General features: G+C 43.3%; 1 protein-coding gene across 1 annotated transcript in view; it reads left to right on the plus strand.

The window, feature by feature from the left end:
- The first annotated feature begins 2,018 nt into the window (after positions 1–2,018).
- Positions 2,019–15,551, plus strand: part of GGT7 (gamma-glutamyltransferase 7) — a 51,596-nt gene continuing 38,063 nt past the window's right edge. The window contains exon 1 of the mRNA XM_070748823.1: positions 2,019–2,315. Within this exon, the coding sequence (XP_070604924.1) occupies positions 2,102–2,315 (214 nt within the window). The 5' untranslated portion in view covers positions 2,019–2,101. The remainder of the gene's footprint in view (positions 2,316–15,551) is intronic.

Here is a 15,551-nt window from a genome sequence, read left to right on the forward strand (position 1 = left end):
AAGTTTGGCTTCTTCAGTGTTAAAAGAAGAAAATATTTCTGGTTGTTCTTACTGGACTTTTGCTGACAAAGATTGATTGGTATAGCATTTGGATCTGGTTTTCCTTATCTAAGTGATGAGCTATGTGTAGAGGAGAAATTGCTTGTTTGTTTGAGTTGAAAGGGACCTTGTAGGTCATCTAGTCCAACCTGTTGCTCAAGCAGGAATCCTACACTACCCCAGTCAGATGGCAGTCCAATCTCCTCTTGAATATGACGCGTGTTGGGGTGTTCACAACCTCCTCTGGAAGGCCATTCCATTGGTTGATCACTCTCACCATCAGGAAGTTCCTCCTGATTTCCAATTGAATCTCTCCTTGGTCAGTTTCCATCCGTTGCTCCTGGTCTGGCCCTCTGGTGCCCTGGAAAATAGTGTGACTCCTTCCTCTCTATAGCAATCCCTTAAGTACCTGTATGCTGCTATCATTCCTTTTCGCTAGACTATCCATGACCAGTTCCAGCAACCTCTTTTTGTATGTCTTGGTTTCTAGTCCCTTTATCATTTTGGTTGCTTGCTTCTGTACCTTTTCCAGAGTTTCTATGTCCCTTTTGTAGTGGGGTGACCAGAACTGGATGCAGTACTCCAGGTGTGCTTTATTTCTGCTTTATTTAGAGATGGTGGTAGCCATTAAAATTCTTTTATCTACTGAAACGAAGGGAAAAGGTACCTTTTGTCCCCATCTGATCCAAAAGACCGGGCAGGCTGCAGATCCATCAGCCAGAGAGTGTCGGCTGGCGGGAACTAGAGCAGGGGTCTCCAACCTTGGCAACAATTTAATCTTATGTAGCTTCTTCTCTGGCCATATTACACTGCTAACCAGAGCTTACAAAACATTGTATTCTGGAATACAGCTCACCTGTCTGGAATCTGCATTGCATATCAGACATTAATACAATCAAAAGAGTCCAGAAATATTTCACAAGAAGAAACCTTCACTCCTGCTCGCAACAAAATATTTTATTCCACCAGACTTGAAATACTGTGATTAGGCAATTTACAACTACGTCACCTCCGATCTGATCTGAATGTTGTTTGTTTATTTATTTATTTACTTACTTACCTACCTACCTACCTACCTACCTACCTACTTATTTACAGTAGTAGTCTCCCTCTGGTTTCTTCCCCCAAACCCCAACAACTTTAACCTTAGACTGTCTACAGTGGACCTCTCCCCATTTCTAAGAGGTCTGGAAGGGATGTGCCTAAGCACACCACTATGCCTACCGTCCCTGTCCTACTGTCCTATTGTCCTCTTTATTGTTACTTTTCACTTATTTATTTGTGAGTTTGTTTATTAGATTTATATGCCACCTCTCTCCAAGGACTCGGGCTGACTTAGTAAATAGTTTGACAGTGTTGAGGGAATTATTTGCTTAGCAGAGTGATTAATTTAGCTAATTACTTTCAAACCCCTAATAACATTTAAAAACTACTCATTCCCAATCGAGTAACAGACATGTATAAACATGTTATGTTTATACAAACTACTACTATACATGTTTGACAAATAAATAAAATAAATAAATACTTTTAAGACTTGTGGACTTCGACTCTCAGAATTGCTCAGCCGGCTTTGCCTACCAGCTTTGGGAGTTGAAGTCCACAAGTCTTAAAGTTGCCAAGGTTAGAGACCCCTGAACCAGAGGGCTAAAAGCTTCACGAGGCGATAATGTTTCCCATCTCCGCCCGTCCCCTTTTCCCTCCTTGAAGAGACCGCATTGCAATAGCAGATGCATAGTAGACCACCGTGGAGCTGGACTTCAACTCCTAGAATTCCTGAGCTAGCATGATTGGCTCAGGAATTCTGGGAGTTGAAGTCCACAAGTCCTAGAAGAGCCAACTTTGCCTACCCCTGGACTAGGCCAAGTGAATCCCGCCTCCCAAGCTCCGCCCCGACGGCCTTCAGCGTCCGCCCTCCCCGCACGCCTCCGCTTCATCGACTCGGCTCCCCTCTTGGCGGAGCTGGGCCGGCCTCCCCAGCAGTCATTTCCGGAGCAGGAGCCTGAACTGAACCGGTCAACCCCCAGCGCGCCTGCCTGGCTCCTTCGGAGGCGCAAGCAGGATGGCGGCGGCGGCGGCGGCGGCCCCGGCTGCAGGGGCCGCCGAGAAGGAGGCGAGTCAGGAGAGCAGCCTGGGCGCCTATTCGCCCGTGGATTACATGAGCATCACCAGCTTTCCCCGCTTGCCCGAAGAGGAGGCGGGCAGCGCCGCGGCCCCCGAGAGCTGCCTGCGCTCCAGGAAAGAGGAGGATGCCTTCCTGGCAGAGCAGGACACCGGTGAGCGCGCCTTGCTCGCCGGGCCTCTCCATTGCGACCAGCCCGCCGGCGGGGAACCTTCCACGACCATCCTCCTCTCCACCCTCCCGCTTCCCCGTCGCCTCCGCCCTCCATCCCATGGACCTCCATCCCATCCCGATCGGACCGGCTGACTCCGGGATTGGCTCCCGTCCTGCCCGCTTTCCCCGTTCTCTCTCCTTTGGCGGGCGGGGCTTCTGCGTCATCCCTTCCTTCCCCCCACTCCCCAAAAAAGCATCTGGCACTGCCCCAGCGGTGCAGCCGTCCCGCATCCTTCGCCTCCCCTGCTTCTTGCCCTTTCCCGCTTCTGCCTGCCCGCCCCTATGCCAACGTCCTTGCATGGGAGTCCCCGGTCCTGCTCTGCACCATCTTTTCTTCCTCTTTGCCTGCCCCCCCCTCCTTCCACTGGTGCCTGGTTAGGCCTTTGGGGTGTGTGGGCTGCATGGCTGTCTCTTTCCATTGTCTTTGTTTCCATCCCATTTCCATTCCTCTCCTCTTTCATCTCTTCCTTCTACCTTTTTTTACCAGCTCTACTGTCAGGGCAATAATGTAAGTGATTTGTATTGCCTCCATCCCGTTATATCTTTCCGGTCACACTGTTGTCTGTCTTGCTCTTCAAAGAATGCTTACTGATGCTACCAATGCAGCCTTTCCTAATATCTGGGTCCTGGAGATGCATTTAGACTGCAACTCCCGGAATCCCCATCCCATTATATCTTTCTGGTCACACTGTTGTCTCTCTTGCTGTCCAAAGAAAGCTTACTGATGCTAAAGCAGCCTTTCCTAATATCTGTGTCCTGTAGAGGCATTTGGACTGCAAGTCCCAGAATCCCCAGCCAGCTATCCTGTTCTTTTGCCAACTTTTTACCTTCCCTGAAAATGTCACAGGTCGATTAAGAATCCAGGACTTGGGTTGCGTGTGTGTTTTAACTGTTTCTCTCAGTTCTTCATACTTAAGAATAACTTTGTGAAGTGTCCCTGAATTTTGATCTTCACAATGTTATTTATTATTCTAGGGTCTTCTGATCAGTCTAAAAGTGTGAGAGTTAAAAACAGTAATATGCTGAATATTACCCAGGGTAAAGTTTGCTATTGCTTCGGTAGATATTTTCAATACTTAGGAGCATGGGACCTGTAGCAGCTGAGTTATAGCCAAGATCTTGTTCTCAGATTTATTACTTATTATAGCACATAGGGTCAATAGTTAGAATAGAGCTTCCAGTCAGTTTCCCTACCACAGCAATTCTTAAAGCCATTATCTCTAGCCAGGTGCCTTTGGAAAAGGTTGTCTTAAAGTTCTCTGGTCTCATAAATAGAGTTTTCTTAGTCACCCAGTCAAGCTGATTGAAATTAGGTTAAGATGACAAAAAAGCATCTTTTCATGTGTCGTGCAGGTAAAGTTCAAATCTTCTATGAGAATAAAACAAAGGTAAATAGTACAGTGTAAAGTACTTGTCATCCTGAACAATCGTTCAAATAGTAGTCAGTTAATTTAATGGATTACAGTGTTCCCTCGATTTTCGTGGGTTCGAACTTCACAGAAAGTATATTTAATATTTCAAAAATATTAATTAAAAAATAATTTGCTGGTTTTTTCCCTATACCACGGTTTTTCCCACCCGATGATGTCATATGTCATCGCCAAACTTTCATCTGCCTTTAATAATTTTTTTAAAATAAACTTTAATAAATAAACATGGTGAGTAATAATCTGAATGGGAAATTGCAATTTAGGGGTTTAAAGTGTTAAGGGAAGGCTTGTGATACTGTTCATAGCCAAAAATAGTGTATTTACTTCCGCATCTCTACTTCGCGGAAATTCAACTTTCGCGGGCGGTCTTGGAACGCATCCCCCGCGAAAAGCGAGGGAACACTGTACAGTATTATGAATTGCTATGAGCTAGATGGATTCTGAAGTTGCCCTGTAATTGGAAATGTTGCCTTCTCAGTTCTGGAGAGACACTTAAATGTGGAATTCTTGGTGTTCTCTGAGCAGCAGGATAGGTAACATCCTTATCTAACCAAGTAATGAAATGTGTGCAGAAAAACAATCTTGCTCAAAACAAGGAGGGCTCAATACTTCAATCCTGAGGGTTTTTTTATACAGTTGTGAGCAGTTTGCATGTTTATTCCAGCCTCCCTCCCTGCCCAGCTTGCATTTAATCTTCCCCTTCAATCCCTGCAAGTTCAGTAGACTCGCCCTCTTCAGTCACATCAGAAAATTCACAAGTTTAAACCAATGAAGAAAAGCATATTATTTATGTCTAAAGCTTCTATGTTCACAAAATGAAATGCTTCTAGTATAAATTGCATTAAAGAGTATCGTTTTTTCCTCTCTTTCAAGTTCTTTAATGTTAAAAATAAACTGGTGAAAAAGCACTTCTAGATCAAACTATGCCTTGTTTTCCATAAATACCAATTTCTTGTGAAAATAGAGTCTGGTTTTCTTTTGGTTTATTTTAGGAAAGATTGAGAAATGTCACTATAATATTCAGGATATGTATTCTGCAGTTAACATGAGGGTTATCCATAAAGTAAGATTATAAGGCACGTAGTTCTCGCAGAAAATGTTTGCGGGGAAGTTGGTATTACTGTCGTATAATGGGAAGCCAGCGGAAGCAAACAAGCAGTGCCAGTGGTCAGTAGAGCATCAATTGGCATTGTGGTGAAGGTTAGAGATGAGCATCCTCATTCCATTTCCCTCCAAGTGAGAAGTGTGCTCTGTAATATGCTACCTGAATGCTAAGGACATGAACGCTGCTGCGATGGGTGCCCAAGATTTGTGCGGGATGGATTTCCAAATTTTTTCTCGATGACTGCTGAGTTTTGAATTTTTTGGCTGAAGGAGAATGGGTTTGGTGCCACTGCATTGATTGATGTTTGCTCTCTGGAGTATGATGATAAGCCCAAATTTCATCTCCTGTCACTATACCCCGCCTTCAATCTCGAAATGATCAAGAAATTCTCGGGAAGCATTGACTGTCGATTTTGTGCGCTTCAGTAAGCATCTTTCAGCTGTGGCGAGGGGGATGTTTGCCCAGGTTCGCCTGGTGCACCAGTTGCGGCCCTATCTGGACCGGGACTCACTGCTCACAGTCACTCATGCCCTCATCACCTCGAGATTTGACTACTGTAATGATCTCTACATGGGGCTACCTTTGAAAAGTGTTCGGAAACTCCAGATCGTGCAGAATGCAGCTGCGAGAGCAGTCATGGGCTTCCCCAGGTATGCCTATGTTACACCAACACTCCGCAGTCTGCATTGGTTGCCGATCAGTTTCCGGTCACAATTCAAAGTGTTGGTTATGACCTATAAAGCCCTTCATGGCACCGGACCAGAATATCTCCGGGACCGCCTTCTGCCGCACGAATCCCAGTGACCGGTTAGGTCCCACAGAGTTGGCCTTCTCTGGGTCCCGTCGACTAAACAATGTCGTCTGGTGGGACCCAGGGGAAGAGCCTTCTCTGTGGCAGCCCCCACCCTCTGGAACCAGCTCCCCCCCAGAGATTAGGATTGCCCCCACCCTCCTTGCCTTTCGTAAACTTCTTAAAACCCACCTCTGCCGTCAGGCATGGGGGAACTGAGACATTTTCCCCAGACCCATATAGTTTATGTTTGGTATGTTGTGTGCATGTTTTTTAAATTATGGGTTTTTAACTTTGTAATATTAGATTTGTATTGTATATTGTTTTCTATTGTTGCTGTGAGCCGCCCCGAGTCTGCGGAGAGGGGCGGCATACAAATTTAATTATTATTATTATTATTATTATTAATAATAATAATAATAATAATAATAATAATAATAATAATCTTGGGCACCCATCACAGCAGCATTCATGACCTTAGCATTCAGGTAGCGTATTACAACGCGCACTTCACACTTGGAGGGAAATGGAATGAGGATGCTCATCTCTAACCTTCACCACACCAGTCGATGATTACTGACCACTGGCACTGCTCGTTCACTTCTGCTGGCTTTTCGCTACCCGATAGTAATACCAACTTCCCCTGCGAATATTTTCCGCAAGAGCTACGTGCCTTGTAACTTTATTTTCTGGATAACCCTCATACATAGCTGAGGCCAGGACTTAACAGATTTTAAAGCAAAGAGGGAAAATGGACTCAACATCAACAAAGGATATGGGGCATACACACATTCATTTCAGAATAATATATTTTAAATACTTTTTTAAAAGATACAACTTCATTTCAGTCTACATTGTTCAAACTTTTTTTAAAAAAATACATACTTCCATCTTCCTATACTTTATTTCCATGTAGGCAGAAAGGAAGTAATTATGCTCCCCCACCCCCCCATGCACCTGAAGTGGATGGACAATGAAACCTCATCATTTCCCATGGGACTAAATTTATGGTCCAATGGCAATTTCTAGAATTCATAGATCACTGTGCAAAATCCTTGTGTCTCACTTTATTATAGAGGGTAGAAAGGAAGAAGGCTGAGTCACCAATACTTCTTTCTGTCTGCTTTGAAATATTTAGGATGTTGTGGCAAATAATAGCCAAGGTTCCAGTCCCTCAGACAAAGCAAAGAAAATGGAATAAGCAAGTTGTTTTGAGTTGCTGGAGGAAAGTGAAAATATAAATCTAATCCATCCAAATAGGATTGATTGGGCTATGAAACGGATCTCTTATGAAGATCAAATTGCTGAAAACTCATGGTCCCCTTGGAGGAAAATAATACCAAGATGTCTTATATTTGTTTTTCTCTATTTTACCATCATTCCTTTATTTTTCATATTTTTCATTTGTCATTGCCATTGTCATTTTGAATAAAATATGGGTGTACATGTGTGTGATTATCTTGCTTTTATCTCGATTATAATGCCATCTCAGACTTCTGAAGTTTGAGAATCAAATACATCATGTATTTCAATACTGATATAACTAGGCATTTGCTTATTTCTCTTTAAATAATAAGGATTCTGTTGATTTGAAGGTTTAAAATATTCTACTTTTGGAGTTTGCCTATTAGTGTTTAAATGTTTGGCATGCTTCATGTTGTGTTTTCTCCATCTGCCAAAGCTGGTCCAAAACACTTTACTATTTCAGACAGAATAGCAAATGTTCTCTCCTTCCTAGGATAAAATTCAAGGAAAACTAATGTTTACATGATAAACTTGTATACTGTGTTGCACTATGCAGAGTTTAAATTTCGCCGTAAGGCAAAATTTAGTTGGACAAAACCCAAGTGTTTGCTATTTATAAAATATAATGCTACATTTTGTAGGTTTACTTAATATTTTCATATCTCATAATTTATCCTGATTCATACTTTTGTAGGGAAATTTATCCTCTCTAGACCAGTGTTTCCCAATCTTTTTTGAGCCGCGGCACATTATTCATATTTTCAAAATTCTGGGGAACACTGGGGGGGGGGGCTAAAGAAAAGTTTGGACAAAAAAAATCTCTTCCTCCATTTCACTCTATTTCTCCCTCCCTCTTTCTCTCTCTCCCTTCCTTCCCTTCTTTCTCTCTCTCCATCCCTCTTTCTTTCTTTCTTCCTCTCTTTTTTGCTCTCTTTCTCTCTCCCTCCTTCCCCCTCTCTTTCTCTCTCTCTCTTGCTTTCTTTCTCTCTCATTCTCTCTCCCCTCCTTTTTCTCTCTCTCTCTTTCTCTCTCGTTCACCACGCCGGCAACAGAGAGAAAAAGAAAGTGAGAGAGCCGGAGAGAGTGGAGGGAGAGAGCCGGCGGCTGTTGTCTTCGCCTCCGCCAGCCGGCTCTGCAGCTAAGAAGCAGCAGCGATCAGCCCCCTCGCCCTCCCAGACGTCCCCAGTGCCCAGCCACGCACCGCCTCCCGTTAGCCCGGCTGACTTTTCCCTGCTGCCGTTTTCTCTTCAGGGTGCAAAGCCACAGTCCCGGACTCCCGGATCGCTCGCTTCTCCAGCCAGCAAGCTGGCTGCCGGAAAAGCATCGCACTTTTTCAATGCGCGGCGCTTTCCTGGGCAGATGGCTTTGCTGACTGGAGAAGCGAGCGATCCGGGAGTCTGGGACTGTGTGGCTTTGCGCCATGAAGAGAAAACGGCTCGGGCAGCAGGGAAAAGTCGGCCGTTTTCTCTTCATGCCGCAAAGCCACACAGTCCCGGACTCCCGGATTGCTCGCCCCAAGGCAGGAAGCGGCGGCGGAAGAGAGGGGGCAGATCGTGCCCCAAGACAGGAGGAGGAGGCGGCGACGGCGGAGGAGGAGAGGGGGCAGCTTACGGGGAACGGTGCTCGCAGCTGTCCCCCGGCTACTGCCAGATGCCGCTGTTTCCAGCGCTTTCCTGCTGGGCCCCAAAGAAGGAAGGTGGCAAAAAGGAGGCGCGAATAATGAAGCTCTCCTTTTTCTCGCCTTCCTTCTTTGGGGCCCAGCAGGAGAGCGCCGGAAACAGCTGCATCGGGCAGTAGCCGGGGGACAGCTGCGAGTGGGAGCTCCAGGTCTGAGGCTCCAGCACCGGCAGCGCCCCGCCCAGCTGGAGCTTCCCTAGGCACACCGGTTGGGAAATGCTGATCTAGACTAAGGAAACACAGGAAGAATGGTGGGGATTGTACATTTACCAGTTACCAGTCCCCCTCTCCATTTTAATATTTACATTCTCCCAAACTTCAGAGTATTAATTTGCATGGAAGTATAATTGCTGCAGACAATACTAATGCCAATCAATAACCTTGAATCACAGGCATAGAAATACAAATTTTAATAAAATGATGTGTTCTTAAATTTTTCGTATTTTTAAAAACTCCGTCTTATCAGGGTTGAGTTTGAGTCTGTTGACACCCATCCAGACCCTAGCAGCCTCCAGGCATCGACACATCACTTCCACTGCTTCGTTGACTGGACATGGGGTGGAGATGTACAACTGGGTATCATCAGTGTACTGATGATATCTCATCCCATGCCCTTGGATGATCTCACCCAGCGATTTCATGTAGATATTAAACATAGAATGTTTAAATTGCTCCTGCAAGCAGGTGAGTTTACAATTAATTGTTCAGCACCTTCCTGCATATGTCAACAGTGAACTTTTTTTCCCCTGCCTGTATTTTTACTGAAGCTCCTCTTCATGCAACTCAATTTCCACTACTGGTACGATGGCATCAATAGAAATCCGCTACTGATCATAAGTGTGAAAAACAATGATAAGCCACTTTTCAGTAACTTTGAATGGTCAGTAAATGGACCATTGTAAGTCAACCCCTTGTAGAGTAACGTGAAATGAAGGGGAGAAAACATCATTTTCACCTTTATTACAAAATTTCTGTTTTAGGATGCTTCTGAATGGTTTTTCTCCTGGATTTGTATTTATAAATATCTGATGAGCAAAAATGATCATGACTTGTTTAACTCAATGATTATGCACAGATCAAAATGACTTCTTCCTTGTTCAGCCTTCTTCAAAACCTTCCCACTTCCCATGTCTATTTACAGTACTTATTTCTTCCTCTTAAGGGAACTGACATGATGAAGAACAGGCTTTGCCATTATTAGCTCCAAATATTTGCTGTTTTCGTTTACATGTAAACCATTTTTATCAAATGCAATGAAAATTCCCTTTTCCTAAGAATGTCTGAAAACTTTAGACTGAGCTTTCGCTTATATTTGCATATTTTCATTTAATATAGCTTAAATAAATATATTTTGGCTTAGAGTCAGTCATGCCACAATGATCAGGGTCTGAAATAAGTACAGTATAGGCTACTTGCCAAAAAAAGAAAGGGCTGTCCCATTTTCTCAGCAATCCAAAAACTCAACATAAAATGCATAATTTACTGTATTTTGACATCAGAGAATAGTAATTTTCCCACTTGGTTGGAAGGGATGCAAAATTGTCTTAAGATGATCCTTTAAATAGTGTAGAAAACATTGCATAAATTTAGCATTTAATTTGTATGTGTAACTACTTAAGTTCATTAATGCTTCATTTTAATTATCTAGAAAATAGAGTCATTATATAAGAAATGGATAATTTATGAAAATCAATAAATATTTTTTAGAAATAGATAATGCACAGATCAAACTATCAGTTTTCTTTAAATTTGTCCATACAGCATTTGAATTGAGTTTTGCTCCTTTCTGCAATACTCGCACTGCACGTTTCAATAAAAATAGGAATACAGTATTTTTTGTTTGTACACCTGCAGTTTGCTTCCTACAGTGTGAAATGACCATATTGTACCTCTACAATATGATTTCTAGAAATAAAACCTTGGGCCAAGACCAAGGGTGGGCTGCTGCCCAGACAGGGGAATTGCAGTGGGTAGCAAAAATGGAGCTCCAGACCAGAGCCCCCAATTTGCACTGAAAGACTTTGAAAGAAAATGCAGGGCATTCTGCATAAGCCACGGCCACAGTGTGGTAGTAAAATCTTTGATAGCTCTTCACTGGCCAAGATCCAGATAGAATTCAGCAGCTCCCTGCCTCTCCCATTTATTTTAAATGGAGAAAATGATGTATGGGCAGTTAAAGACATTGGTATGCTAATGGGCTTAACTCTGGATGGATTGTGTTCTGATTTTACAATATAAGGCACAGGTGTCAAACTTGCCATGTCACATTGATGCCACATGATTTATCATGACATTTTTTTCACGCACCTGGGGTGGGTGTGGCCTGTGGGTGACACATGGGCCGCCAATTTGATACCCCCCTGACTAAGGTATTCCCTATAGATCAAGCATGTGAACTGTGGAAATCAGTTGCATTTTGTTCTTTTTCAAATTTAAAAGATTGTTACATTAAACTATATTTATGTTTCATTGTTTCATTTTCTTCCTACCTACATCCTGTGGCTTAATAACAATGTAATCTATAAAACACTTGACATCACTTATATAGATGTGTAGGATTTGGCAGTAGCAGCCATAGCATTTAGACTTATATACCTCTTCACAGTGCTGTATATTTATTTATTTATTTATTCATTCGTTCGTTCTCTCTACATGGGGCTACCTTTGAAAAGTGTTCGGAAACTTCAGAAACTGAGTTCGGAAACTCAGCCGCGAGAGCCATCGTGGGGCTTCCAAGATTCGCCATGTGTCTTCAACACTCCGTGGCTGGCATTGACTGCCGATCAGTTTCTGGTCACAATTCAAAGTGTTGGTCATGACCTTTAAAGCCCTACATGGCATTGGACCAGATTACCTCCGGAACTGCCTGCTACCGCACGAATCCCAGCGACCGATAAGGTCCCACAGAGTTGGCCTTCTCCGGGTCCTGTCGACCAAACAATGTCGTTTTGTGGGCCCCAGGGGAAGAGCCTTCTCTGTGGTGGCCCCGGCCCTCTGGAACCAACTCCCCCCGGAGATTAGAACTGCCCCCACCCTCTCTGTCTTTCGTAAACTACTCAAGACTCACTTATACCACTAGGCATGGGGGAGTTGAGATATTCCTTCCCCCTAGGCCATTACAATTTATGCATGGTATGTTTGTGTGTATGTTTGGTTTTATAATAAGGGTATTTAGTTGTTTTAGTATTGGATTGTTACATGCTGTTTTTATCATTGTTGTTAGCCGCCCTGAGTCTACGGAGAGGGGCAGAATACAAATCCAATAAATAAATAAATAAATAAATAAAATTCATTCATTCATTCATTCATTCAGTTTTTTTATGCCGCCCTTCTCCTTAGACTCAGGACAGCTTACAACATGTTAGCAATAGCACTTTTTAACAGAGCCAGCATATTGCCCCCATAATCCGGGTCCTCATTTTACCCACCTCGGAAGGATGGAAGGCTGAGTCAACCTTGAGCCAGTGATGAGATTTGAACCATTGACCTGCAGATCTAGCAGTCAGCTTTAGTGGCCTGAAGTACTACACTCTACTTACTGCGCCACCTTGGCTCCCACTAAGCAGTTTACAGATACAGTCTAAATACAGTTTAAAAGAATAAATGTGTTTTCTAAAGTGAATTTATTTGCAAGGATGTTTAAATGTGGTTTTGTCATCCCTGCACTCATGTATGCAAAACTTTAAAGCACTATTCTCTACAGCAGTAATGGCGAAGCTTTTTTGGTTCACATGGCAAAATGATGTGTGTGGGTATGCTAGCATGCATGCATGTGCCAACACCTCTTCCTTCCCCACCAGGCATGTGTGCACACCCTGCACGCTGTCCCATGCATGTGCACAATCGCCCCTATCTCTACGCCTGCGCATAGGCCTCACTGAAGCCTGGAACATGAAGAAATGGCCAAATGGGAAAATCAGAGGTTTGTAAAAATGCACATCTGGTTTGCCCATTGGGCTGTTTTTTGCACTCTGGAGCAGTGTTCCCTCTAATTTTTTTGGGGGGGTGGGCGGAAAAGTATAGTGTCTGAGCGGCAGTCCCTTTGGGACTGGGCGGCACAGAAATAATAAATAAATAAACAAACAAATAAAAACCCCACCCTGTTTTGCCTCAGAGAATTTCAAAATAAAATACTGTACTATGTGTCTATAACAGTGAGCTCATAATAGGGCAACTCTATCAATATCAAAATGCCACTTAAATAGTTGAGCTAGTTTCAAACTAGATTTTGATTTTCTTTCTCTCTTCCTTACTCCCATTCTTTTTCTTTTTCTTTTCCTTCCTCTCTTTTTTCTATCTCTTTCTCTTTGTCTTTTCCTCTCTCTCTCCTTCCCTCTCACTCTTTCCCTCTCGGCTTCTGGGCAGGTTTGGAAAACTCTGAGTTGATGATGATTTTTAAGTGAGCGATTGCTCACTGCTCAGCTAAGAGGGAACTATGCTCTGGAGGGTTCAGGGAAACTTCCTGAAGACCAAAGTGCAAAAAACAGCACAACGGGCAAACCGGAAGTTCAGAAAACACACTTCTGGTTTGCCCATTGAAGGTTCTTGTGCTGTGGAGGATTCAGGGAAGCTTCCTGAAGCCCCGGAGTGCAAAAAACAGCCCAATGGTTAATCCGGAAGTTTAAAAAATGTACTGAAAACTACCTTGAAGTGTCTGGAGGGCAAAATGGCCTTTCCCAAGGCCGAAAATTAGCTGGCCAGCATGCACATGCACATTGGAGCTGATATAGGGCAACCTCTTGCATATTCTCCAATATGGTTCTGTGCACCACAGGTGGCCCGCATGCCATAGGTTCCCCATCAGGCCCTGGAGTCATACCTTTCAGATGTATTCAGTTCCAGAATTTCCAGCCAACAAGGACTGAGTTGGAAGATTCCAGCCAGGATAAATCTGGGTACATGTTCGTTATTGATTGTGCTTGATTATATCTCAGGATAAGTACAAGGAGTCCTTGAGTTATAATAATTCATTTAGTAACCATTCAAAGTTACAATGGCACTAAAAACATGACTTTTGACTATTTTTCACACTTCAAAACCATTTGCAGCATTCCCGTGGTCAATTCATCAAAATTCAGATGCTTGGCAACTGGCATGTATTTATGATGGTTACAGTGTCCCGGGCTCATATGATCACCTTTTTGCAAACTTCTGACAAGCAAAGTCAATGGGGAAGCCAGATTCACTTAATAATCCTGTTATTAACAACTGCAGTGATTCATAAGAATTGTGGCAAGGAAGGTCGTGAAATGGGGCAAAATTCACTTAGCAAATATTTTGCTTAGCAACGGAAATGTTGGGCTCAATTGTTGTCATAAGTCAAGGACTACTTGTAATTCTTTAAGGGTTCAGTTCAGGCAGGGGTGAGTTCCTACTTACCTCGCTGCCAGTTTGCATTGCGATGTTTTTTGTATGCACGCATGCTCCATTTATGTGCACGCATTCCCTCGTCCAATTTGGCTTCTGCACATGCGCAGTGGCTGGAATCGGCCCGAAAGACAGCTGAGGAGTTGATCAGCTGAGCTTCGGCCGTGGACAGGAGGGCCTTTTTTCAAGCAGGAGGAAACAATGTCCAAACAGTAAAAAAGTTCATCAAAGAATTTTTTAAAAGATGGCGTTGCTCACAAAGCAGCACAGACCAGATCAGGTCCGTGACGCCATCCTGATATCACCAGTGGGTTGCTAGCGGTTCGGGTGATCTGGTACGAACTGGGAGGAACCCACCCCTGAGTTCAGGGATGGGTTCTAACTTATCTCACTGCCGGTTCACTTCTTCCCACACCATGTGGCAAAAGAAAGAAGCCAAAAAACAGATGGTGACTGCATGAACAGTGCTGAGCACATGCTCAGAAGGATTTTTTTATTTTTTATTTTTTTAATGGCACCGACAGCCATTTGGTGACATCATCGTGATGTCACCAGCAGGTTGCTACCTATTCAGGCAAACCAGTCCGAACCAGGAGGAATCCACCCCTGGTTCAGTTATACCATAGGTCAGTTTAATTCCTAGAGTTTAGGTACATTTTCATCAAACCTCCATAATTTATGACCACATACTATAATGGTAGTAGGAAAAGTTTTCAGCAATTGAAAAGCAGCTCCAATCCCCTCCTACCCCCACCCCAACCAGTGTTCCCTCTAATTTTTTTGGGGGGTGGGCGGAAAAGTATAATGTCTGAGCGGCAGTCCCTTCGGGATTGGGCGGCACAGAAATAATAAATAAATAAACAAACAAACAAACAAACAAATAAATAAATAAATAAAAAACCCACCCTGTTTTGCCTCAGAGAATTTCAAAATAAAATACTGTACTGTGTGTCTATAACAGTGAGCTCATAATAGGGCAACTCTATCAATATCAAAATGCCACTTAAATAGTTGAGCTAGTTTCAAACTAGATTTTGATTTTCTTTCTCTCTTCCTTACTCCCATTCTTTTTCTTTCTCTTTTCCTTCCTCTCTTTTTTCTATCTGTTTCTCTCTCTTCCTCTCTTCCTCTCTCTCTCCTTCCCTCTCACTCTTTCCCTCTCGGCTTCTGGGCAGGTTTGGAAAACTCTGAGTTGATGATGATTTTTAAGTGAGCGATTGCTCACTGCTCAGCTTAGAGGGAACTATGACCCCAACCCCACTCCATGCACAAATTTATATATCTAGCACCTTTAGTTGAAAGGTTGATTGCACAATTACCAAAGGTCCAATTATCCTTTTAATTTCTGTTGGGAAAGGGGAGGGGAAGCAGAGAAGAATGATGTCAATGAAATAAGCTTTTTGTGTTCTAAAATGATTGAATTTTTTTTAGAAATCTCAATCATTGCAGAAATCAAACATAGAGCTTACTGGGACATGGATAATTGTGACAAGGGTGCTCATAATATCTTCTTTCATGAGCAGAATATTCTGCATGGCACAAGGACCAATTGGACCTCTGTGA

The sequence above is a fragment of the Erythrolamprus reginae genome, chromosome 3 (assembly GCF_031021105.1).
Source record: "Erythrolamprus reginae isolate rEryReg1 chromosome 3, rEryReg1.hap1, whole genome shotgun sequence".
NCBI classification, from domain to species: Eukaryota; Metazoa; Chordata; class Lepidosauria; order Squamata; family Dipsadidae; genus Erythrolamprus; species Erythrolamprus reginae.